Raw genomic sequence first — 26257 nt, 5'->3', positions numbered from 1 at the left:
GTCCTCTGACCCCGACATGTGTGCCTTGGGACTTGCATGTGCCCAATTTTTGTATTGTTTTTTGTTTTATTTTGTTTTAAACTGAAAAAAAAAAGAAAAGAAAAGAAAAGAAAAGAAAAAGCTTCATGCAGATCCAGTCTGACCCTTTGGGTACGTATGAGAGATTTCAGGACAGAAACCCCAGCCAGCCCTGCCTCTCAGCAGCTCCTAGCAGCCAGTACAAGGCAATGCCTCCTCTTCTTCCTCCCTGGCTAACCGAAGAAAACTGCCATTAAAGGTCCGGAGAGGTAGCTCCGTGGTTAAGGCCACTGCTTGCTCTTCCAAAGGACCCAGGTTCAATTCCCAGCACCGATATGGCAGTTCACAAGCATCTATAACTCCAGCTCCACAGGATTTACACCCTCCTCTGGCTTCTGGACACCAGGCACTCAAGCGGTGCCGACATACATGCAGGCAAAACATCCATAAACATAAGGAAAATCTTTAAAATAACCTAAATATAAGAAAGAAAAAAAGCAAAGAAATGCCAAGGCTTCACTCTACAGTCCTTCCTGAGCTCTTCCCCCACAGCCCTTGCTCAGCTGGTGGGTTCTCTCTGCTCCCCCATTCCTTCTCCCCACTACCAGCACCTGATCCAGACAGAAAAGCTTCTATATTGAAGACTGGGCTGGGGATGTGCCCAGTTCTGGACGGGGCAGGGTGCTGAGGCTTGCCTAAGAACATCCACTCCAGAAATGACATACCCACCCACAGGGAGGGTCCTTTAGTGGTCACCCCAATCCCAGAGGAGTGACCATCCTGTCTACCCTGCTCGGCTCAGAGTCATTGCCACCCCTCAAGTGGGTTCAGCCATGGCTATAATTTCCCATACCTGTTTGATTTGCTTCCCTCTCCAGGGTCTGTTCTATTAGAAGAGGCTTCCACTTCCACCCGGCCACTGGAGACACTTTTATGCCCACCCTCTAATCTAAAGGTTTACATCTAGTTGCCCGTTTGTGATGATGAATGAATGCCTGCCTGCCCTGGAGACTTGGCAGATGCCCGGTCAAACAGTGGCCTCTTTGGGTGTCTTTTGACAGACCTGAGTTTGTCTCGGAACACAGTGCCTTTCCTGTCTATGACTCTCAGAAAGCAGGGATGTTGTTCATGAATACTAGGGGGCAGGAAGACTGACTTCTTGCCTTGGGACCAAAGAATGAAGTGCTTGACTATATGGTCTTTCTTGGGGATCGTGAGTGCACCTCTTGGCAAGCTGGGGTCTGCAGTGGCGTTTAGGGTTCCCTACAGATGATAACCCACGGAACCTCAACAATCAACCGGCTCTTCCGCCTGCAGGTTAGATAAGAACGTGGAGGCCAGAAAGGCTCGTGGAACCTGTCTGAAACCAGGGGGTTCCCACCTGAGTCAGTTCTTCCACCTGGAGCAGCAGAGAAGGGGTCTTGGGAGAGCTCGCAAACCCAGCCCCCGTCAGCTGGCGCATCAGAGTAGACATAAGTCCCTTTAGGCTAATTGTGAGTTCCCCAGGGCAGATCCCGAGGTAAAGAGAGCTGGGACACAGGTGCACCTGAACCCGGGCTCAGCTGGCCTCAGAAGACCACCCGACAGAAAGAGACTGGGGGCGCACGCACTTCCCTTCTCCCAGACCCGCCCCTACCCCTCCCTTTTCCACTCGTGCAAACCCGCCCTTGTCCCACCTCCTCCCCAGGACCCCGCTCTTGCCCCCTCCCCTTGAATCCCGCCCATGCCCCGCCTCCTCCCTTGAGATCCCTTTCCCACTGTCCGGCTGCAACGGTCGCTTCACGGTCCCCGGCGCCTCCGCCCCTCCCCCATCCACGCTCGGGCTCCCGCCTTCCCTTCTCCTCCCTCCCCCTCTCAGTGGCCCCGGACCGACTGGCGGGCGGAGTCTGGGAGCGTGGCACCTGCGAGCAAGTGAGCTCGCTGGACGCGGAGAAGACAGTCCCCAGCACAGACAGGTGTGCACGGGGTTGGGGCGACGGGGGGGACAAAGGAGAGAGGTGGGGTGAGATACAGAAGGGGGGCAGTTACGGGAATGAGGGTGTGGTTGGCAGAAGAAGGGAGTGGGACCAAGCTCGCCGCCCAGAACCATTCTTGTCTGGATCGCTTTGCTGTGGAACCGAGTCTCCCCTACATTACACCTCCTCCCGGAAGGAACTCTGGCTCCGAGCGGGGTCTCTCTGTGTCCCCATTGTTGAGAGTGTCACAAGGAGGGGGAATCCCCCCACACACCAGGAAAGGTGTCACTGGCAGGAGGCGGGGCTCTTGCCTCCACTGGTCAAGTCTCAGAACTGCGCTCTGAGCTCTCTCTCCCTCCAACCTAGTAGTTGGGCCAGTGTTCTGGACAGGTATCATAGACAAGGAGACTTGGTTGGGCCAGCACCTGGTTCTCTGGCTGATCTCTGGGGCTGGCTGCTTTGCCTTTTTACCAAAAGAAGTTTATTAGGCTGCAGGTTAAAAATAATTCTGTCACTTTCTCTGCTAACTCCAAAGTCTCCTGCTAGAAGTTACTCTTTAATCTGGCTCTTGGCATGGCTACTCTTGACCCTCTCAGGCCTAAAGGCAGGAGACCAAGTCAAGTACCACCCGGGTTTTTTAGAAGCCTCCTGGCCATGGCAAGTCCTACCCCAAGCAGCTGCAAAGTTAGGGGATCAGTGGGGATTAAGATGCCCAGCTGCCCAAAGGATGTGCTTCAGGGCCGTGGGAGGTCCCAGGATGTGTGTCCCTGGCAGCGGGTCACCACCAAAATAAAGTACCACCCTTTCTCCTTGGCTGCTGGGCCTTGGACATGCATGGTCCTCTCCTCCAGTAAACAGGAGACCACCTGGCCTGGTAAGGGTGGGGTACTGCCCTGGAGGCGGAGTGTCTGGGCCCTAGGGTGGTCTTCTAATGTAGACCTGTGTACCCTGTCTATCCCAAAGCCAGCTCAGGCCTCAAGACCTGAGCTCACAGAGGAGGACTTCAAAGCTCTGCCAGTATCGGTCAGGGTCAGCTGCAGCAAGAGGGACCTCCACTTTGTTCTTAACCTTGCTGACCTCCGGAGCCCTGCAGGCTAAGGCAAGGTTCTGTTTTAGCTTGTCACCTTGCCCTGTGTGCAGTGCCTCGATAGAGGCTTGAGAAATGGTCACTCACGCTGGCAGACCCAATGCGGTCAAGAGCCACTGCAGAAGCCTGCCCTAGCTGACTTGCCAAATTCTACAAAAAACAGAGACCTGTAGAAAAGACTTGCAGAGCGTGAAGGGTGTGAGGGCCAAGGATGGCCGTGGAAGCCACCTCCAGGCCTGTGGGGAAAGTCTCAGTGCCGAGGATCCCCTCATTCCTGGGTGACTGTTCAGAGAACTCCGACCTTCTCTGCAGAGTTACCTTAACTACCTTTAGTGGGGAGGCCTGGGAACCTGAAGAGGGACAGAAGGCCCCTTCTCCATGCTGCCAAGACTTTCTGGGGATGTTCCCTACTTGTCGGTCCTAAGTCAGCTCTGCTTGAGGGTCTCCAAGTACAGACAAAACCTTGCAAAACCTGATGTCTTAGTCACTTCGGTACAGAGGCCCCTTACTTGACGGTTACTGCATTTCATTTCTGCAAAATATGACGAAATATGAAACCAAGAGAGGATCCTCAGGTAAGGAGCAGAACAAGTGACCTGGCTGTGCCCGCAGAGGCTCTGGAGATGCAGCTGTCACCCGTGTAAGGGTGACAGTGATGGGAACACCATGTCCTGTGTGTACCCAGCTGTTTCTGTGCCACTCCCTGGCTTTACCTTCCTGGTCCAGGTGAGAGGGTGGTCAGGACACCACACTTGATCTCTCATGGTCCTCTCAGTGTGAGACTAGCGATACCTGAGTCCTGGGTCCTGATGCACAGGTCCCTGTCTCTCCCATATCTTAGAGAAGTAGCGGGAGCCTTTCTCTGCAGGACCTGGCATTCGGGCAGAGAGGTTACTCTATTTTTCCCTTTGAAAGTGCCCCAGAAGGTGGGCTCAGGAAGTTGGAGCTCTTTGGGAGGCACTACACCTGTGAGAAAGTCACTTAGGGCAGTGCCACCTGAATGGAGTGGTGACTCCAGAGTACCTTGCTCCACTCTGGGCCATGGCTGAGGACCAGGGGCCCTTTGTAGTCTCACAGCGTCAAGCTGCCACAGGCCCAGGAAGATGCAGTGCTAATCCCTCCAGGCCCTGTCAAGTAGAGCTTGCAGAACATTGGGACTTTGGCAGGACAGTGAACGCAACATGGCTAGCTACCAAGAGACCCTTGGACACACAAGAGGGCCAGTCACTTTGAACCAAGTAAGAGCCCAGAATGTGAAGTAGCTCAGTCATGAGTTGTGGCCAGCATAGACAGCTCTGTGGAGTCATGGGAAACAGGCTCCTCCCCAGAATATCCAGGGTTACTTTTAGAGCAAATGCTCAGAGATCGAAGGAAGTGCCAGCCACCGAAAGCCCGCATTTCTACTGGGAAAGCTCTAGGACCGTGACTGACCATGGGCATCACCTAAATTTCCAAGATGGAATAAAGAGCAAAACCAAAACATCTACCAGGGAAGCAGCAGCAGACCCAGAGACAGTGACAACACACACCTCTTCTCACAGTTTCTAGGTCTGTCACAAGACAAATGAGCCTGGGAGAGGCTCTGCATGCAGAAGAAAGAGATGAAGGTGGGGCGGGAGTTGTGGGAAAGGTTTAATGACCCTTAGTGGTGGGCGGGAACCCGAGGCACTTGGGTGAGGGGGCCTCTGCACTTCCACTGCCCCATCTTTCCACTGTGTGGGCAGCAGCAGGCTGAGAGTCCCAGGCTGCTGCTGCGGCCCATCCTCAAGGGTGTTGCCTCCTTTGCATGCATTGGCACTGAGTCTTGTCTCATGCTGTAGTCTGTGCCAGCCAGTAGAAGCAGGAGTTACCCTGACAGAGACAACAGCAGGTGGATGATAAACACTGGCTGCCAGACCAGTGAGGCAGGGGTGGGGCTTTGCCAGGTAGCAGGAGTTCCAGCTACCTGGTGACTTTTCATGGCCGTAGATGGGTTTAACCCTGCCCTGGTGTGCGCGACACCTACTGAGGCTCCAGGGTGCAGAGACCTGGGACCTGGGCCACCCAGGCTGGCCTCTCATTGGACGTAGGACATCGGCCAGCTGTCAGACACCTGTCCAGTGCCTGAGGTTCTGCTACCGGTGAGAGTTAGCTAACGAGTCCATAGGGATGCGGTCCTCAGAACAGAACTTCTGCTCCCAAGGGCAGCGTCAGCTGTGGAAGTCCGATTCCTGCCTCTCAGGAAACACATTGCTGCCTATCGTCCCTCTGCCGTGCCCAGCCTCCCTCTCTGCCTGCTCATGATCAAATTATCAAAAGACACAGGACTGTTCTTATGTAGAGCACACCAGGGGTGGTGTGCAAAGCAGCCGGAGATAGCACTCTGCTGGAGAAAGAAAGGCTTGGGCAGGAAGCACGCAGAACTCAGCCATCAAGCTAAGGATGACCTAGAGGGCCAGGGTACCTCCAGGCGCTGCACTGTTCCTCACCATTGCTGAAGAAATAACCTGGACTCTTCTCCACTGTCCTTTGAGATAGAAAGACAACAGAAGCACAGGCACGGGGGAGGGGCAACGTTGAGGCAGAGACACCCCCTGGCACTCTTTGAACACTCTTTTTAAGTATGAGCGCACATAGCGTCAGCCTGACTTCTCCCCAGAAAAGTGTGGGACACCAACATGCCCAAACATATTAAATTCTCTTCGCTAGAATTTAGAAGACTAGAGGATAAAATAGGATTGGTTGGTTGGTTGGTTGGTTGGTTGGTTGGTTTTTGAACTAAGAAAATTTCCCTTCCAACATTTTATAGTCATAATTTGGTTCCCAGAGCCCAGAAGTAGGTCTCTAGCCAAGGGTCAGTTGTCCTTGGAATTCTGTCCTTCACAAGTCTCGACATGCAGGTGAATGGGTGAGACAAAGCTATGCCAGGCATGTGCTGGTCTCGTCATGTGCGGCACCGATAAAGAACACTCACCCCATGTCCCCGGGGTCTGTCCCCAGACCATTGCAGGGACAGCTTGAGAAATGTCATAATAAACAGACACAGTGACGGAGGATACAGTGGGCAGCAGTAAACCACAAAGGGACTTGTTTCGTGTCAGACAGGCAGACCAGCCGTCCATACCCAGGGTGACTGGGAGCTGGGGAGGAAGTGGGAGAGCAGGGCCTTAGCTGGACACTTCCCAGAGCTAGAATGTCTGCCCTGTTCGAGAACATTGTACTTACTGGATCATGGCATTCCCTGGCCAGGCAGCCTGCTTCCCACCTGAAGGAGTCACACTGTCAACAGAGGTTGGGAGAGGCTCTAGGCACCTCTATCACATGGCTAGAGCTAGACATCTCAGTACAAATCTCCACCCATGGGTGGTCAGACTCCAGGAGGGACAGGAAGCAATGCCAGAGCAAAGCAAGGCCGTTGACCATGGTGTGGGTTTCCTCTGAAGAGAGGCAAGGCCTGTGTTAACAAGGAGCTTGACAGGAATTTTGAAGTTGGGATCTTAACCATCCAACCTGTCCATGAGAAAGTCTCCTGCAGACAGTGGCCTCTTCCAAGATGGAACTGGGGAAGGAAGGGGTCTGTAGCCTGAGGCAGGGGCATCCGAGCCAGAGGGCAAAACCAAAGGGGCACTGTGAAAGATAAGATAGACTATACGTTCCACTTCTGCTCTCGGAAGGGCCTGCGGGCACTAAGCCAACAGAGAGGAGTCCCGTGGCGCCTTCCCTGTGCTGAGTGCCCCAGAGACCCCAGCGGGCAGTCACCTGGGGCAGGCGAAAGTAGTCCTGGTGCCTCGGAAAGGGTGTTGCTTTCTCTTTAAATTCAAGATCGCTTCCCAAGGGAGCTTTACCACGGTGTTTGCCAGAGTTTCCCCCAATAATGTTTGTTCTGGACCTAGGAGCCCTTTGCTTTGCTTAAAAAATATTTTGAGTAATCTGAAAAGCCACAAGCCCGGCTTTGACAGCCTGCCCGGCCAGTGAGGCAGACCTGGAAAGCCAGGGAGCTGGCACAAGCTTGTCCTTGAAACAAGAAACTAAATGTCAAGAAAGTCTAGGTTTTTCTCCTTTTCCCCTTTTACGTTGAAGAAGTAAGTACTGTTTTTCTTATACAACCCCTATTTCAGTATATATAAGTGACAGGTGGGTTTTGTTGTTTGGGGCCTTTTTTTTTTTTTTTTTTTTTTTGTCTGTGAAGACAGCTTGCTACAAGCTGTTGAAATTCGGGGAATAAGCTTAACTTCACACATGTTACAGCCCCTTTGGAATAAACGCTAACGTAGCTGGTGGGTTTGTTCTTATTCAGAGAAATAAGTCTTCCATCTTCCTGCACCTTGACCTCATTTCCTTTGCTGCCCCAGCCTCATGTCCGACTGCTGGTGCTTCGTCTTGTGCAAGGAATGTGGCCGCAGCAGTCCTCCCTTACAGCAGCACAATGGGGGCGCAAAGGAGGAGGCCGATCACCAAGTGGACGTGTCCGATGGCATCAGGCTTGTTCCAGACAAAGCGGAGGCGACGGCCGCAGCCCCAGGTAGGTGCTGGTGGTCCCGGCCTCTCTCTGATCCCGCTGATGATTAGATTCTAAAGTCCTGTGCTCAGCCGCAGGGCACCAGATGGAGTGGCTGGGCCCCTGGCTGCGCTGGGGGTTCTTATGAGTTAACCTGCTTCTGGGTAGCTTGCCTGCTTGTTGGTTACTTCAATAAGTATCATAGAAAGAGGGTGGCTTTGGTTAGAGATTATGAAAACTAAGTCTTTGGGTTTTAAATAAAGTATAGTACACCAGAAGGAGGAATTACTCATAGTCTTTGCTTGTTTTCTTTCTTTCTTTCTTTCTTCCTTTCTTCCTTTCTTTTTTTCTTTTTGTACTGTTGCTTTTTTTCTGGCATGTTTTCTCTTAACATGCCAACCAGTTCCCTGCTCACAGAAAGAATAGAATTAGAGCCATATATTGTGCACCCCCAGACTTCCAGGGTCATAGAGTGTGCACCCCCAGACTTCCAGGGCCATACAGTGTGCACCCCCAGACTTCCAGGGTCATACAGTGTGCACCCCCAGACTTCCAGGGCCATACAGTGTGCACCTTCAGACTTCTAGGGCCATAGAGTGTGCACCTCCAGACTTCCCAGGCCATAGAATGTGCACCCCCAGACTTCCCAGGCCGTAAAGTGTGCACCTCCAGACTTCCAGAGCCATAGAGTGTGCACCCCCAGACTTCCCGGGCCATAGAGTGTGCACCTCCAGACTTCCCAGGCCATAGAGTGTGTACCCCCAGACTTCCCGGGCCATAGAGTGCACATTCAGATTTTAAGGGCCATGGAGTGTGCACCTCCAGACTTCCCTGACCATAGAGTGTGTATCCCCAGACTTCCCAGGCCATAGAGTGTGCACCTCCAGACTTCCTGGGCCATAGTGTGCACTCCCAGGTTTCTGGAGCACAGGCTTTTCCCGTGGTCAGTCTTTGCAGTAGGATAGTCATGTTGGTCCATGGTCCTGGCCAGCCTACAAGCCCTGGAGTGAAAGAAGGGCAGAATGTGCCTTGAGTTTGCATACTCTTAACTGTGTTTCCCCTCCCTCACCCAAAAGTAAAGCATGCAGCAGGCTGAGCAGGTGTGTACATCCCACTGAGGGGGAAGTGTGAATCTGACTCCAGGGCTGTCTGATTCTGTGACTGACCCAGCGTCAGACTGCAGACCTAAGGAAGCTCTCTCAACACTATCTTCTTGCCATCTTGACTCTTAGGGCCATGACCCAGACTAGTATTTGCAGCAGTTGGTCTAACTCATGAGGCCAACTGGGCTGTTTACTCTGAGGTGTCCCCGTCTTCACGGAGGGCTATGTGTCTTGGTCAGGGTGTCTGTAGTGATAACCTCTCTAAGGTTCAGGGCTAGTACCCTTGTGACACCTTCTAAGGAATAGCACTTTACGGGCTGACCTCCTGAGTGCTGGGATTAAAAGCATGCACCACCACCGCCTGGCTAAATCATTATTTTCCATAGTGACAAAATATACACAACACTACTTCTTAACTGGGCATGGTGGCGCACACCTTTAATCCTAGCACTCAGAAGGCAGAGACAGGCAGATCTCTGTGAGTTCAAGGCCAACCTGGTCTACAGAGTGAGTTCCAGGACTGTCAGGATTATTACACAGAGAAACCCTGTCTTTGGGGGAAATATTATATATGTTTTCCATTTTAAAAGATATATATATATATGTTATATATTTCCCATTTTAAACATTTAGCACATAAAGTATGCTCCCATTACACACACACACACATACATGTATACGCTTATGCACATGACCACACACATGTGCTTCCACACACACACACGCCCACACACATGCGAGCGCACACACACAGGTGAGTGCATGCACACACACACACACACAGGTGCATGCACACATGCTCACACACACGCACGCGCGCGCACGCACATGCACACACAATCTCCAATACTCTCATCTTCCCAGACCGAATCCCTAGTCCCACCTCTGGCCACCACTCTACCTTTTGTCTGGGTAGCCTGGCGCTCCAGGGATCTCAGTGAGCTTCCTCATTAAGCTTCCATTCCAGGTGGGTCATTTCACTCAGCGCGTAGCAGAGATGCTTTGGATGTCAAGACTCAGTCAGAGTCCAGGGTGCACCGTCTTCATGACCTAGCATGTAGTCCCGCTTGCATGGACGTGGATGCCTGGGCCTCGTCCCCTCTGTGATTACTCTGAGCAGTTCTGGGTGTGGTCCGCGTGTTATCCCTGGGTGTCTTCAGAGGTTGGTGGCTGCTGCGTGATGATTGGTCAGCTTGGAAGTTGTTTTACTGGCTGAGTCCCCCAGTGCCATCTCTGCCACTGTGAAGGCAGGAAGCTAGTGTCCAGCCTGCCGTCCACGTTCTGTCAACACGCTGCTGTCCCTGAGGTCATGCGGAGGTTTGGGCCACGCTGGGTAAACACTGATAAGCCTGTTTTCCAGCTCGCTTGCTGCAGTCTGTGGCCTTCTGTGTGATCTGGCATTCCTTCCGCCTTCTTGATTTCAGCATACCCCACAACAGTGGGTTTGCCCAGGGGTTCCCCAAACTCCAGTTAACCACTTCACCATCAGCCGTGGGAGGCCTCAGGAGCATCCGCAGATAAGCCCTTTCAGGGATCCCATCTGGCTGGTCAGACAGCTGACATTCAACCTGTGCAACCTGTGCAAAAGGCTTGGTGAAAGGCCACAGCACACTCCAGGGCCTCTGGTTTGCTCCTCCCTTGGCCAGTCTTTGCTGTGGACCCATCTTCGCCATAGCTGTTCTCGCTGCAGGGCCACCCCTCCCAAGACGCTGTTCTGACTCTGCTGAGGCGGGAGAAAGTCCACCCTGTGGCCCCCAGACCCCGAGGCTCCTCCCATACTCCTTCTTCACCGAGTTGGCTTTTCCTGAGGAAAATTACTCTTTCCATGCAGGATGAAGTGGTGCCACTCCCCAGATGGACTGAGGAGGCTTACTGGTCTCTGTGTGTCACCCTCTAAGGTCCAGCCACGCCTGTCTTCTGGGTCCTCCAAGCTCCAACTCCCAGTGCTGGGTTCCTTACTAGAACCATCAGCATGGCTCGTAGACAGTGTCCTCCACCCTGTCAGTCAGACATCCGAGGGAAAGCCTCTCTTGCATCTTCATAGGTCTCTTTTCTAGCTGAGTGATGCTGAGCCTATTCCACGGCCCACTCCTCAGCACTTAGAAGCGCTGCTGCAGATACACACCTGTGACCTCTACCTGGGAGTGGAGGCAGGAGGATCATATATTCAGGGTCATTCCCAGATATATAGAAAAATCAAGGCCAGCCTTAGCTCAGGAGACTCTGTTGCAAAAGAAAACGAGACAAAGCAAAACACCATGAAGTCACCTCTGTCAGAATGCCCTTGGAATTGGAAGTGGGACTAGAATGTGTCCCCATGTGCTTGCTTTTCCTCCACCCCCCCACCTGCCTCCATTAGCTGACATACAACTCCATGCAGGCAATATGCAGATCAAGCCATGAGGCCTGGGCACAGAGATTGGCTGCTGTCCTGTATCCAGCCCCGCCAGAGGTCTGGGATGTACCCAGCATGGAAGCCAGGCACAGAGCCTCCCTGCCAGACACTTCATCTCTGGTCAAGTACACAGCTAAACAAAATGGAAACCTCTTCAGAGTAGAGACCCCCAGAGCTTGGGGAGGGCCTGAGGGGGTGCCAGTGAGTCCTGCTTCCAAGTGCCATGCACCCTTTAGGAGATCTTGACAGATCTATCCTATAATACAGATGAGAAGAACACATAGACACAATGCAAGCACAGGTAAGCACATGTACACACATGTGGGAATGGGCACACATGAATACACACATTGTATGGATATACAAGCATGAACAAGTACACAGATGGCACAAACATGCTGGTATACAGAAGCATGCATACACATAAACACACCTCATGGAATGTAAGCATGGTGTACACATATGTACACGTGCACATGTGAGCATAGACATGCAAGCATGGGCATGCATGTTATCTTAGTTTCATTTCAGTTGCTATCATAAAATGTTCTGACAAAAGCAACCTGGGGGAGAAAGGGTCTGTTCTTGCTTATTGATTCCTAGTTAGTCCTAATGGGGAAGTGACAGGTGGCAGGACCTAGAAGCGGCTGGTGACATCCGCAGTCAAGAACAGAGTGGCATGCATGCCTACCAGTGTTCAGCTTGCTCTCTCCAGTCACACAGTCCAGGATCCAAACCCAGGAAATGGGACCCCCAATAGATGAGTCCCCCATGTCAGTTCCCGCAGTCAAGGCCGCTCTCCACAGACATGCCGCAGCCCAACCCGATCTAGCGGCCCCTTACTGAGGTTCTCTTCTTAGGGGGCTCTTGATGGCCGCAAGTCACCAACTAAAACTAGCAGTAGCATGTGCATGTCAAGAACACACAGCCATGAGCGCACAGACAGAAATGCATATACCTGTGTGAACATGGACACAAGCAAGGACACATATGTAAGCGCACATGGCAGGGCCATACAAGCATGGTCACCTGCACATGGACTTGGGCAGGCAGACATGAGCACACACTTACATGGTGTGTTTCATCAGATGAGTTTAAGACTCCAGACTCCCTGTTCTCTGGGTGCCTAGCAGAACCTCCTTCTCCAGACTCCTCCCTTTTCAGACCCCTCCTTCTCCAGACTCCTCCCTCTCCATGCCCTCCCTCTCCAGACTCCTCCCTCTCCACACTCCTCCCTCTCCAGGCCCCTCCATCTCCAGACCCCTTACTCTGCCTGCCTTGTGGTGTTCTCACCACTATCACTCCACCCACTATGAATGCAGTTGCCTGCTCCCTTTGGTGGGTGGGAAGCATCACACTCCCGCCCTAGCATGCCAGAGGGCCAGCCTTGGCACGATGTCCCACTAGCTTTCTTAAATGCTCTGTCTGTGACTGCATGTGGCCAAACCTAATGGTTTAATGTGTTTTTATATGATCACTGGGCAGGGCTGGAGGCTGAGCAGGATGAGAAAAGCTTAGGAAGAACAGAATTGGTCCCTGCCTTGAAGAATGATGGAAATTATACTCAAATGCAGCCAGTCACTCCAAAGGCCTCAGGAACAGGCCAGTTGAAGGAAACCAGCTTTATCATTTTGTGCTGGTGTGTGTTGGGAAGGGGGGCGGTCCTAATGACAACTTGCTGGAGAATGGATGAACTGCCTGGGTTGTGGTATCTGTACCCAGTGACTGCAAATGTGTGGATCCCTCAGGCCTGGGGCCTGCAGCCTGGAAGGGTCCTGCAGCCTGGAAGGGCCCTGCCCTAAGTCTGCATGGGGAGATGGCCTCTGATCACTCAAGGACTGTGGGCTTTCAGTTTCCTGGCTCTTTGTATAAATTCCCTGGGAGAATTTGCCTCCTCCTTGTGTGCATTTAATGAGAAACTCGGGTGTGGAGGAGTCGATTCAACGGCTGTTCGGCTGCTCAGCGTATGAGAAGCAGACCCCGGCGAGCAAGCTGCTTAGCGCTCCACTCTCTAGTCTTTTCTGGGTTGCTTTAACAGCCTGCGCAGCTCCTGCAGATGATGCAGGCAGCTTGATTGCAAGTGATGAACTTCCCATTCCAGCCTTCTGAATCCCTCAACATCTTATCACTGCGAGTTTCTGTTATTCAGGAAGTTGGCAAGGGTTCTTGATATTTTTGGAAAGCATTTTTTAGTGAAAATGGGTTTGCAGTCCTTTGGGGACTGGTTTGTGTGTTATTGGTCAAAACTGAAAGTATGGTTAGCAATCCTCACCTCTGCTGCCAGGGGGAGGGGGAGGGGAGCCAGTGGGGCAGGCTGCAGGGATATACCACTCCAGGGCTTGCTGAGCTCACCCTGGCCCCTACCCTGTCCTGGAGAGTCCACAGGTTCTGCCCCTGCCCCCAGTCCCCTCTGGCTCTTGGATGGACTGAAGAGAATTAGCCAGTGTTTGTGACTGTTTAATTAAAATGAATATGTGTTATCTAAACAGGTGACTAAGAGACACCACAGGGACAGTCCTCTGGGAGGTGGGCAGTGTGTGTCTGAACCATCTCAAGGGCCTTGCTCACCTCTTACCAACCTGCAGTACAGCAATATCTGGGGGCAGAGATTTTGCCTGCATTTCATGAGGACCTATGTGAGTTTTCTGTCAACTGTGAGCTGTTTCTGTAGAATCTTCCATGAGATCCTTACATTTGGGATGCTCTCTGTGGTAAAGGTGATGTTTAGGAGAGTCTCCTCTGAAGTGTGTGTTTGACCTTGAAGCACCAAAGGGGACGTGCCAGGCACTAAATGTTACTACACACATTATTCCATATTTGTCATTGCTTCTTCCAGTTACTCAGTGTTGTCTGAGTTGCTGGCTTCGCCTTGAATTTCTCCCTGTGTGGACACCTTTCCTTATCCCACTTTCCCAGTGGGAGCTGCCCATGAGGACAGGCAGGAATGTAGCCAGTCTCAGGTAGAAGTTCCTGGGTCCTAAAGTCACTGTCTCCCTGGACATTCCTGACCTCTGTAGTCCCCACTGTTGGCCATAAAAACCACAGTTCTCATCTTATACAGGGTAAGTGTTTCTTCTGGAACCATTATGAGTGACCATGGCCCCAAAACGCAGATTTAGGTTCCCCCAAATTCCATGTTCCTTGTGGAAACAGTTTTATAAAGGTTTTATAATTTTACAGAACAAAGGAAGTCACAAATCAATTTTGAAATCCACTGGTGGTATTTACAGTACACTCGGAGAGACCAGTACAGCGAGATGGGGGAGCTGTTTTACAGACCCGAGATGTTAACTGATGTTGTTCTCAGCTTGGATTGGTGGACGCTGCTGTCCTGCTAAGTTAACAGCACCTAATGGTCTTGTATTTATTATCGTGAGGTGTTGGTTCAGATACAAAGTGGGGCAAGGAATTCCAGAAGGTAAAACTAGCCCAAGATACATTAGCCTCTGAACCTACAAAATTCCAGTCTCCCCACAGGACTGAAATCCCAGTTGGCCTGTCATCTACAGACTCCTTCCAGGAGATATTTGTTCCCAGCCAGACCCGGCTTCTTTTCAGGGATTTTCGTTCACACCACAGGACTTCCTGCTCTCCTTGGTCTCCACCCAGCACAGGCACACTGAAATCTTTCTCCCGAGTCCTTGGGAGCTGGCTTCCCAGCATCACGTCTAATGTGGGCTGGCACTGATAGGAATGTTATCCTCAGCTGAGGCAGGATCTGAGGCCGCCATGGACACTACCCGGGTGTCCTTCTGCCCGGGCATTTTCATCTTCTGGTCCATGACCAGGGAAATAGGAAATTCCATGCTGACAGAAAGTGGGCCTTCATCAGTGGGCTTGTTCACCAGTGACAAGCAGAGCTCATGGCTTTTGGAAGTTACTTAGAGGGCCTTATGTTCTAACAAAGGACCCGGGGCAGCAGAATGCTGAAACTACATCAGGAGACACAGTTACGAAGACTGTGTACATTTTTTAAAAATGCCACAAGGACAGGCTTTAGTAAGTCTCTCTCCTGGGTAGCATAGTGGCGGTCACCTCAGAGAGCTGACTGTGGGAACCGAGGGAGAGCACAGCACAGCAGGATGAGAACTCACCCTGGGCAGCATTATAGAATCATGAGTGTGGGCGCCGAGAGCTGGTGCAGTGGCCAAGAGCACTGGCTGCTCTCCCAGGGGACCCAGGTTTGATTCCCAGCACCCACAATCATCTGTAACTCCAGTCCCAGGGGATCTGATACCCTCTCCTGGCCTCTGAGGACACAGCATGTACACAGACATGCATGCATCAAGTCACCCATATACATAAAAATAAAGAGAAAAAAATGAAGCATAAATGTAACCACAGATGCCCCCCTCTGTGCCCGCTTGTGGACCTGATTTAAATAAGTGGAGTCTTTATGGCTACAGAGGGGGAAAAAGACAGTCATCATGAATAAAAAATCCCAGGACCACTTTTAGAAATTGAATTAGGAAATAAACCAAATATTATCATGAGGATTCATGAGCCAAGATGTTTATCATAGCTGTTATTTGTAGGTATAAAAACTATGGGGGAAAGCAAAATTACAGCCATAAGGATTTGGACAAATTAGTTATCTGGTTATCTGTTAAGATTATAACTGTCTACTATATCTTTTGCTGGTACAAACACTGTGACCAGGCTACCTCATGGCCTGGGTGTGTGTGGTTGGCAGATTCTCCCCATGAGGGACTTCTGTGTCCTGTCTGAGGAAGCCTTCTTACCTGTCCCAGTTGATCCACACAACTATGAACACCTGATTTTTGATAAAGAAACTAAAATTATACAATGTAAAAAAGAAAGCATCTTCAACAAATGGTGCTTGTATAACTGGATGTCAACCTGTAGAAGAATGAAAATACATCCATATCTATCGCCATGCACAAAACTCAAGTCCAAATGGATTCAAGACATCAACATAAATCTGGCCACACTAAACCTGATAGACGAGAAAGTGGAAAGAAGTCTTCAATGCCTGGGCACAGGAGACCACTTTCTAAATATAACCCTAGTAGCACAGACACTAAGAGCAACAATAAATAAATGGGACCTCCTGAAACTGAGAAGCTTCTGTAAAGCAAAGGACACAGTCAATAAGACAAAAAGGCAGCCTATTGAATGGGGAAAGATCTTCACCAACCCCACATCAGACAAAAGATTGATCTCCAAAATACATAAGAAACTGAAGAAATTAGACATTAAAATTCAGTGCTTCCTTTTTAAAAAACTTAGAAATGCTTGTGCTGGGAAGTGGCCTCTGTCCGTGGTGTTCACGCCTGCTTAGCTGAAGTCACTTTTGGTCCCTGCAGAAGCTGTCTTTTCAGTCCGGCTCCTGGCAACAGTGTTCACTCATCTTATCGGCACCATCTGGAACTCTGAGATGCAATTTTTATTTATAAATCAAGTAGACCATGAAATGTATTTGAGGTGCAACATCACATTCCCCCATGTCCTGAAGGGACCAATAGCCAGTCTGATTCTTTATGAGATTTCACTTTGCTCCAGCCTGAACACATGAGTCATGCATATTTTGTGGTTATTTTTCCTTCTTTACTATAGTAAGCAGACACTGAGTGGCTCCATATTTCTGATGAATGCAGTGTGTGCCAGCGTGTATGGTAGCCACTGTCTGGGCGGGCATCCCTGGTGAGTTCTTCCCTTGCGTTTGGTGGAGGGGTAGTCTTTGGATGTAAGCAGAGTGTGAGGAGCAGCCTTGCCCTCTGAATGGTAACTATATTCATAGTCAGCAAAGGGGGACCCCAGAATCTTCTTGCATCAGACCCGACTTAGGGCATCTCACACTTGTGCCTTTCTGTCCCTTATGCAAAGTGACTTTCTCTAAGTTGGAAGTGAGAAGGCAGGTGATGGTCAAGTCCCTTTCTTGGGCACTGAGCCTGGCAGAGAAGCCCATGTCATCTCCCTGACATGAGCAAAGTACTTGGGGATTGTACTTGGCCAGGATCAATGCTGGGAAGATGCTATCAGCATGCAGCTCTTCTGTTATCGGATACAAAGCTGTTTCTTCTCCTTTTTGACACAGAATATAAAGGTAAATTTAACAGCTTGGAAGAGCAGAATCTGTACATGTGGCATGCATGCATGCTCCTGTGTGAATGTGAGTGTGTGGGTGAAGGTGTGGTCAGTTGCGGGTACCCTGAGAATCATCTCCATGCTGGGATGTGTTAAGATGTCCTGAGTGCTCAGTCTAGATGGGCCACATGGCTAGGAGTCTTTAATGGGAATCCCTGGAGGCAGAGGAGAGTTTGGGGAGTGAGTAGACAGACCACGTCACTGCTGTCTACTAGCCTTCATACCTAGAGGGAATCTCTGCTTCTCTCCTCCGCAACCCTGTGATGGTGGGGAGCAGACAGAAGACAGAGTGGGAGCCTGCTCTGGGCTGTGATATGGAGGCACACACGACTGCCCTGCCAGGACAGACGACTCTCGTCTGTAACATTACATGGAAAGCTCAGTGCTGGAGAGGAACAGGAGAGAGAGGTGATATGGGATGTCCTTCTGTGTGTTGCTTTTATTGGCTAAAGAATAAAGTTTGGCCAGTGACTTAGCAGATTATAGCCAGGCTGGAAGAGACAGAGAGTAGGCGGAGTCAGGGAGATGCCATGTAGCTGCTGAAGGAGAAAGATGCCAGAACAGAACCTTACCCGGCAAGCCACAGCCTTGTGGCGATACACAGATTAATAGAAATGGGTTAAGATATAAGAGCTAGCTAGGAAAATGCCTGAACTATTGGTCAAACAGTAGTATTGCAATTAATATAATTTCTGTGTGATTATTCGGGTCTGAGCCGCTAGGAAATGAATAAAAGCGGTCTCTGCCTACAGTGAGGGCTGCTAGGCCCAGTGCTGCTGAGGGTGGGATCTGAGGCCTGATGATCCCCAAATGATAGGAGAGAACCACGCCAGACACTCAGCCAGACACGGGCAGCATTCAGGATAACAGACACAGCACAGATGGGCAGTCGGCACCATAGGAACATTTACATACATGGGCATGTCTAAAGACACATAACCCATGAATACAGCACATACACACGTGCATACAACATAGACACAAACATATACACACATAACATTCATATTGACACAACACATGCATATTCCTATACATAGATACATAGACGTTCTTTTTTTTGTGGGGAAGGGTTTCAAGACAGGAGTTTGTCTGTGTAGCCTTGGCTGTCTGGAACTTGTTCTCTAGACCAGACTGACCTCAAACTCACAGAGATCCACCTATCTCTGCCTCCTCACTGCTGGGATTAAAGGTGTGTGCCACTGTTGCCCAGCTGATACATATTCTTACACATGCACATAACATAAACAGCCACACACATTCATGCACCACTTGTACACACAGATACCCATGCACACAGCACTGGCACAGAGACACACTCATGCATACAACATACCCGCAGTATGCTACAGTAGTGCAGAGAAAATGCACTCATTTAACTCCCTTAAGCTCACAATGAAAAGCAGCTCCATGGATCCTGCTACAGTAGAGCCGTATCTGAGATGTGCTCAGAAACCCAGGAGCTTTGCTAGTGATGGCGCACGTGTGTGACACCCAGGGAAGCAGCATAGCTTCTGCAAATCCCTCCCCTAGGGAATTCACTTTAGCTCAGTATAGATGCAGACGGTCACCTTCAGAAATCTGGGCACACCCTAGTACACAGCCGTGTCTCCTGCCCTGACAGGTGGCTGTCATTACCGCAGTACCAAGGAGCCTACTGGTAACACCCTCTTGTTGTCTAATACCCCCTCCAGTAAAAGGATCCAGGATCCTCAGAGAAATGCTGAATCTAGGAGCAGGACAGGAAACACAATGACCCAGCATCTTGTGGTACCAGAGGGTCAGGAAGTACTAAAAAAAAACCACCCCAAACCCACAATGATGGGGCAGGTCAGAGGGTACAGGGGCCTAGCAAAGAGCCCAGCTGGCCAACCCTGGAATGGTATCAAAGTAGGCTGGGCGAATCTTGATACAAAGTACAGGTAGCCACCCACGAGCACACACTGACATCAGAGGCAGAATAAACCTGCTGAGCGGACAAGGCAAGTGCCCTTTGCAGAAATGTAACTGAGGTAACTACATGTTCACCGAACAGGACCTGGTCCCTGCTTCCTCAGTGTGGGTTACTGAGCCACAAGGGGCTGGAGGTCACAGTGTGCAGAGGAACGAGAGAGCTGGGAGATCTGCTGCGCCCGTGATAACCTGCCACACCCCTGAAGACCCGCCCCTGTAAGACTCTGGGTCCAGGAGGAGGTATCTCATTCATGCCCAGTGGTGTGACAGATGTGCAGGGTATCACAGGGGGAGGGAGCAGGCAGGGCAGCAAGGGAAGGCTCCTGCTGGGTGCGCGTGATTCTAATGATGCCCACCTCACTGCATCCAAACATGAAGGCAGACTTCTGCAGCAGCCATGCCTCCGCAACCCTGAGGGCTTGGCTCCTCCGGACACGAAGGCACTTCGTGATGTTTTCCATCATAAAACTTCTAAGTCTTTAGGCAAAGCGCGACACTTTTCATGTAAATCTTGATGCTATAGTGGTTTTCACGGAGAGCAATTTAAAACTGGTTGATCCTGAGACCCGTGAAAGCATTTTAACCAGTTCTTTCTTACCCATGTATCTGTTAGGGACGGGTGCTGCCCCCAGTTCCGGACATGTGAAGAAGCGCTGTATTTAAACTGAGCAGAATGGAATTCTGCTGAAATTCCACCAGGTGAACCAGATGGCCTTCAGGGTAGCCACTACCCACGGCCAGCTCGGACAGAGCTGCTGCCTGTTGGCTATGTAGGTCAGCTCTCTGTGGGTCTCAGGAATGCATTAAAATAGATGACTTTGACTTCAGACTTGAAATCTTATGTGCCAATCACGTGACACAAACTCTTAAGTATGCACACACTTCCGAAGAAGTACCTACAGCAAGGCTTATGTATAGCTCCCTGTGTGTTCTTATAAATGTCGAAGCAGCTACAGGATTGTGTTGTGTACCCAGCGGCAGGTCTGTGGGCATGGGAGTACTTGCCCTCCTGTGGACATGGCCCATCTGTTGTGCAACTCTTCTGTAATCCCAACTCAGACAGCGCTACCTCTGAGACAGACCCTCTTGCACTGAGGTGGTAATTCCTCAGTCCGCCCACCTCCTGGACAGTGATCTGTAACAGGACAGCCGGGAGCCTCCAGGGTGCACAGGGTATGGGAATGACATCCACCCACAGCCTGTGTGTGTAGTCCCACAGGCTAAATGTTTTGTTTTTCTGTCTTGCCAGCATTCAAGAGGCTGATGCAGAAGGGCTGCTATGAATTTGAGGCCAGTCTGGATTACATGGCGAGATTCTTTCTCAATAATAGTAAAATAATAGTAATAATAATAATAATGTAAATAATAGGCAGATAATGACCTTCGCAGCCATAGCTAGCTTCAGGGTAACTTGAGAATGTGGGATCTGGTCCCAGCCCTCTCCAGCTACCTAGGAAATGCTTCTGCACTGTGCTCTGTTTACAGTGCAGGTGAGCTGGAGTCTGACCAGCCTTGTTAGGAGTCCTGTGCCCTGGACAGAGCTGGCTCCTCTCTAGTGTGTCACCTCATAATCATTTGGTCACAGCTGAGTCCTTCTATTTGCTGGGCTCCATTTCCCATCTTGTGAACCCAGGGAGTGGGTTCCGTCCAGCATCTGTCCAGGTAGGGAAAAGCTGCTGGCCAGACCCAAGGAGGCCTCTGATGTAGTATGCCAAGAACTGCCGTGTGGAGCACATGTCATTGTCTGCGCAGCAAAAGGGCTGTGTGTCTGTGACACATGGTGCATCCACTGCTCCTGTCCATCCTTCTCCAGCATATCCACCGCCCCCCCCCCTTACCCAGGACTGCACACTTTCTTCTGCCCGCTTGCAGTTCACTTATCAGGCAGCCGGCTAGGGCAGCTCTGTGGGCAGAACTCCCTGAAATGAGTCTCTTTTTGGGAAGGAAGGCAAGGTTACATGGAGAGGCTTTGGGACAGGAGTGGTGGTGGGAGGAACAGCAGCAACCCTGCAGCTCTGAGGACCGGTGGAACATGCTGAGATGCCTGGGTAGGGAGCTGAGTGAGCCTGGCGTCTGGGTGCGTCACTAAGCTGCCCTGCCGGCTCCGGGCTAGCACCCTGAACTCTGATACAAGACAGAACATCTTCTATAGAAAGGTGTGCTCGGGGGTAAACTTCCTGCTGTCAGATGACGCTCCGTGGTGGGCAAGTTCTCCCCCGTGACAGGGCTTCCTTCCTGGGAGCTTCCCGAAGCACCACCCACGGGGACATCTGTCACCAGGCTGGCCAGTGAAGCACTGATGAGGGGACAGTCACCACAGCTCAGAGAAAAGCCTGGGGACCAGAGAGTAACAGAGAAACTTGACCTGTGTGTCCACAGAGCCAGGGGTACTGAGAAGTCCTCTGCCAGACCAGACGCATCCCTCCTGACAGCAGACAGGGGGCAGTGTCCCTTGCCTTTGTTGAGGCTGTGGGCACATTTAATAGTCAGCTTGCCACAATCTAGAATCCCTTGGGAAGAGCATCTCAGTGAGGGACTGTCTAGATCAGCTTTGCGGTTGGGGACTGTCTCGGTCATGGTCGATGATGAAGAAGACCAAGTCCCACAGTGGGCAGCACCATCCCCAGGGTCTGGGCCCTGCATGGTACACATGGGTAGGGACAGCAAGTGGTGGGAGCCCTGCACATGTCTGTGTTTGTTTCTCTCTGCTCTTGATCGTGGACACGACTAACCACCTCAGATACCCGCCTTGACTTCCTCACAGCAATGGACAGTGTGACCTGGGAATAAGCCAGATAAATCCCTTTTCCCTTGAAGTTGCTTTTGTTGGGGTATTTTACCATGACAACTTGAAATAAAACCAGGACACCTATAGACAGAGTACATACCAAATTACACATCTGAACAGATGCTATGCCCTTCTACAAAGAGGCAAGAAAGAGAACAATTTCCAATAGACCATCACTCTGCAAGTGCTGAGCATGCTCCCGGAAAGGGAACAGAAGCCTTCGGGTGTGTGCAGAACTCGTGATGATCACAGACATCTAGGTGCGAGTGTGGATGCTGGTGGTGTGCAGGGGGGTCACAGATAAGCCCAGGTGTGTGCCTCAGTCATCTGTGGAGGGTCACCATGACACCATGACACTGTGGATGAACCTGTGAATCCTTGAATTCCAGCTCAGCATACCATGATGTCATCTGGAACTGGCCATGCTCTTTAAGGCTCTGTAAATGACCTCTGCTCACCTGGGTGGGGGTGAGGTCATTGAGTAGTAAGTATCCTGGCTTCCATTGACCAAGTACCTTCCTCTGTAAGCCGCTTTAACTCAAAGTGCTCACTAGGGGGCAGAGTAGCCACAACAAGGCACTGCTCCTGCATCAGGCTGGTGTGTGTGCTTTGGGGAACCTAAGAATGTCTGTGTACATCTCTGAAGATGCAGCCATCCGTGTATGGGTGGCAAACCTAGGCTTCTCAGACAAGGTTGTTTTTGTTTTTTTTTTGGTTTGTATGTGTGTGTGTGTGTGTGTGTGTGTGTGTGTGTGTGTGTGTGTGTGAGAGAGAGAGAGAGAGAGAGAGAGAGAGAGAGAGAGAGAAAGAAGATGAATCATATCTCAGCATTAAGTCTGTGTATACTTGCAAGCCACCCCCAGAGCTGTCAATAGAGCTCTCAGCCCATAGAGCCAGGGTTAGAAGCACCCACCTTGCCAGGTGCGCAGACAGAGTGGGAAGGGGCACTGGAGGGGGGGCAGGCTGCAGTCTGCGGTGCTCACTGCTTAGTGCCCAGGTTCCTCCTACCCGCCCTCTAGTTTCTTCCCCTGGAAAGAAAAATGTCTCTGCTCCCAAAGAGTTGTGCAGAGAGCCAGCATGGACCTTCTGGAAGTTTCCTTCAGTTTGTAGGGGACAGTACTGTGATAGAGTTAAGGGGTCAAGTGTCTGCTAAGGACTACAGAGCTATGTGAGAGTTGCTTTGAACAGGGAGGAGGGGGCTTGGCGACAGGGTGGGGTGTGTAGCTACAATCCAAGGGTCAGAAGGCTAAAACAAATTAGAAAGCTTGTAAAATTATTTGATTAATCCAAATTATCTTTCCAACCCAGTCTTTATTTTTCCTGCATCTCCCAGGAGAGGAGGCTGAAGCAGGGCTAAATCAGGGTGGGCAGGTCTGATCAGTCCCTTCCAAGTGTGACTGGGGGGCTCTGTGTCATGTATGGGACAACTAGGAGGATGGAGGCGGCCAGGGTTTTTCTCAGCCCAGCTTTCAGAGGTGTTTGTTGGACCAGGAATAGTTTAAGCTGGCTTTCCCATCAGCAGGGAGCCTGTGTGTGCTGTCCTGTCCCCTTGAGAGAATAGACACAGTCTGCTCTAGACCTGATCTTTGTGCATTTGTGTTTGCTGAGGTTTTAGAGTTTTTGGTGGCTGAACTAGAAGCCCATTGCCCCTTTCCCTGTCCACACTTCGTTGTAAATGGCTGGGACCTATGTGGGTGCCATCTTGCTCTGACTAAATCCAAGGCCCTCCTATGTAATGTGTGTCTAAGATCCCGTTTCTTCCCTTTAGGTTCTAAGAGGACTCCAGCCTAGAGTGATGCAGCCTGCAAGGCCATGCCTGGCCCACAGGGGCATAATTACAGCGCAGCCTCAGTAGTCAGCCCCCTGCTTAGCTTGTTCCAAGCCCTGGGCTGATATATGTGCTTTATCTCAGGGAATAAACATCACAAACATGTCCTGGCAACAGATGCTGGTACATCAGGTCCTGTTGTGTGCTAGGTCCCAGAGGCAGGGAGAGGGAGAGATCTGTGCCCGTCGTCCAGGCCCTCACGACTCCTCCGAGAGGAAAATGGACCTGGGGTCACCTGGAGGTCACAGTTTCCTCTGAAGCAGAGGAACCAGCGACAATGAACTTTGTTGTCTGAGAATTTTTTTGAATGAACTCCCCAGGGACCTGGAAACTGGGGATATTGACAGTTCAGTAAGAAAAGGTCCAGGGGAGGCATAAATGTGACTTCCCAGATGGTGGGGAGACCTGCTTGTCCCTCTGTCATCTAGTGCAGTGCCCTGAAAGTCAGCAAAGGGGAACAAAGGGCATGCTGGACACGTGTCCCAAGAGTCATGACAGTGAGTTCTAGGCTTCTTTCCATGTCTTTTACCCTGGATTTGGAGCTAGCCTGGTCTGTTTGTGCCACTGTGGTAATACCACAAGCTGGACAGTTTAGAAAGACCAGGAAGTTCATTTCCTCACAGTTCTAGAGCCCAGGCAGTTTGAGGTCAAGGTCCCATCATTGGAGGGGGGGTCTTTTTGAGCCCCCCATACACACACAGCTTAAGGCAGAATGGCAAGTTGAAGGAACACCAGGAAAAGGACCTTCATCCCACAGCAGAAGAGGATAGGAGCGAGCCTGGCTCGGTGACCCTGTACTCAGGGACGCCTTGGAAAGGAAAAGTCAAGCAGAGGCTTGACCTGGATTCTTACTCTGCGGCTCGGCAAAGGCAGAGTGGGAACTTCTGCAGGGAACTTCGGCAGACATGAATGGAGGACTTGGGAACTCAGGCCAGATTCACAGGCCTGACCTTTGGCCTTTGACTTTTGACAGCAGAAGGAGGATAACTTTTGTAGGTGGCACCAGAGAAGCTGGGAAAGAACCTAAGTTTTGATTTAAAGGAATTCCATAGTTGAATACAACATGCAAAACCATCAAACCTTAAGCGAAGATAGTAAGCAGTCTCTGCAACCTGGAGCTGAACCAAGAATTCTATTTAATGCCAAAAACACCCATAAAGAAAAGCTTGATACATTTGACCTTATCGGATCTGAAAGCCAGTGCTCTGTGAACAGCCACGTAAAGAGGATCCAGGGACTGGGAGGAAAGATGCACAAACCCCACATCTAACCAAGGACTAGGCAGCCTCAGATTCAGCCACAAAAGCAAACAGCCCTGTGAGCAGCCTCGGGCAGTGGGGTTGGCGCTCCAGTGGTCAGGGTGCATGGATGCATAGGTGCACCAGTCTATCTAGTGGAACGGCTAGGATCAAAAATAATGACCACCCAAATGCCGGGAAGACTGAAGAGACAGACTTGCTCATGTGCTGATGCAAAGGTCCATATTAGAAAATAGTTTGGCGGGCTGGAGAGATGGCTCAGAAGTTAAGAACACTGGCTGCTCTTCAAGAGGTCCTGAGTTCAAGTCCCAGCAACCACATGGTAGCTCACAACCAGCTGTAATGAGATCTGGTGCCCTCTTCTGGCTTGTAGGCATACATGCAGATAGAGCATGCATAGACATAAAATTAAATAAATAACCAGATATCTATCTATTTGGGGGGTGGTTTCAAGACAAGGATTCTCTGTGTAGTTTTGGAGCCTGTCCTGGAACTCACTCTGTAGACCAGGATGGCCTTGAACTCACAGAGATCCACCTGCCTCTGCTTCCCAAGTGCTGGGATTAAAGGCGAGTGCCACTACCGCCTGGCAAATAAATAAATCTTTTAAAAAAGAAAGAAAGAAGGTAGGAAAGAAGGAAGGAAGGAAGGAAGAAAGGAAGAAAGGAAGGAAGGAAGAAAGGAAGGAAAGAAAACAAGAAAGCAGATGTTTATATCAGCTTCATGTGCAAAACTAAAACCTGTAAAGAGACTAGGCGTCCTTCTGTGGATGACTGGTTAGATCAGGGAGCATCTGCACCAGGGACTACGGAACATGGCTCGGCCACAAGAAGGAAGGCGCAGTGGGCACCCACCACCACTGAGGGACCTCCGTAGAATTCCTTTAGTAAGAAGCCAGCCCCCCAAGGGCCTGCACTGTAGGGCCCCAGCTCACAGAGAATCAGTCCAGCTGTACAGTGCAACAGTGGAGACAGAGGTAGGATCCTCGGAGCTGAAGGTGTGGGGAGAGGCAGGAGGGGCTACGAAGGGCAGCTCAAGGCGCCGTGGGTGTCCTGTATCCACACCAGGTATTTGTTGTGGCATTGAGCTGAGGTTAGGAAGGCTGTTGGGGTCTCTCTCTCTCTCTCTCTCTCTCTCTCTCTCTCTCTCTCTCCATACAATGGTGTATCACTCTGTCATTGTCTAAGAAAAACATGCAAGGCCCCACCCTCTGCCAGCAGTTCCACTCTGAAGTGCCACCCGGGAAGCATTTGTCCTATACAGACCAGGGCGACGTGGTCTTTCTG

At 50.8% G+C, this 26257-nt stretch overlaps 1 protein-coding gene and 1 long non-coding RNA gene across 5 annotated transcripts in view; one reads left to right on the top strand and one right to left on the bottom strand.

Moving 5' to 3' along the window:
- Window positions 1-1852: 1852 nt before the first annotated feature.
- The window catches only part of Mcf2l (MCF.2 cell line derived transforming sequence like), a 142968-nt gene continuing 118563 nt past the window's right edge, over window positions 1853-26257 (top strand). For all 3 annotated transcript variants that reach the window (XM_048456201.3, XM_048456199.3, XM_048456196.3), the window contains exons 1-2: window positions 1853-1973; window positions 7392-7561. In XM_048456201.3, the coding sequence (XP_048312158.2) occupies window positions 7396-7561 (166 nt within the window). In that variant the 5' untranslated portion in view covers window positions 1853-1973; window positions 7392-7395. The remainder of the gene's footprint in view (window positions 1974-7391; window positions 7562-26257) is intronic.
- Window positions 4676-9975, bottom strand: LOC125414339 (uncharacterized). 2 transcript variants are annotated; one of them, XR_007236224.3, is made up of 3 exons: window positions 9542-9970; window positions 8419-8538; window positions 4676-7944 (listed from the first exon to the last, which is right to left on the bottom strand). It is a non-coding gene; the product is annotated as an uncharacterized LOC125414339 (long non-coding RNA). The 2 variants fall into 2 exon arrangements; XR_015736236.1 differs by having other exon boundaries at window positions 4676-8538; window positions 9542-9975.

This window comes from Myodes glareolus, chromosome 23 (genome assembly GCF_982192425.1).
Source record: "Myodes glareolus chromosome 23, mMyoGla1.1, whole genome shotgun sequence".
Lineage (NCBI taxonomy): Eukaryota > Metazoa > Chordata > Mammalia > Rodentia > Cricetidae > Myodes > Myodes glareolus.
Note: the sequence above shows the minus strand (reverse complement) of the source record. Positions and strands in the feature narration are given on the sequence as shown.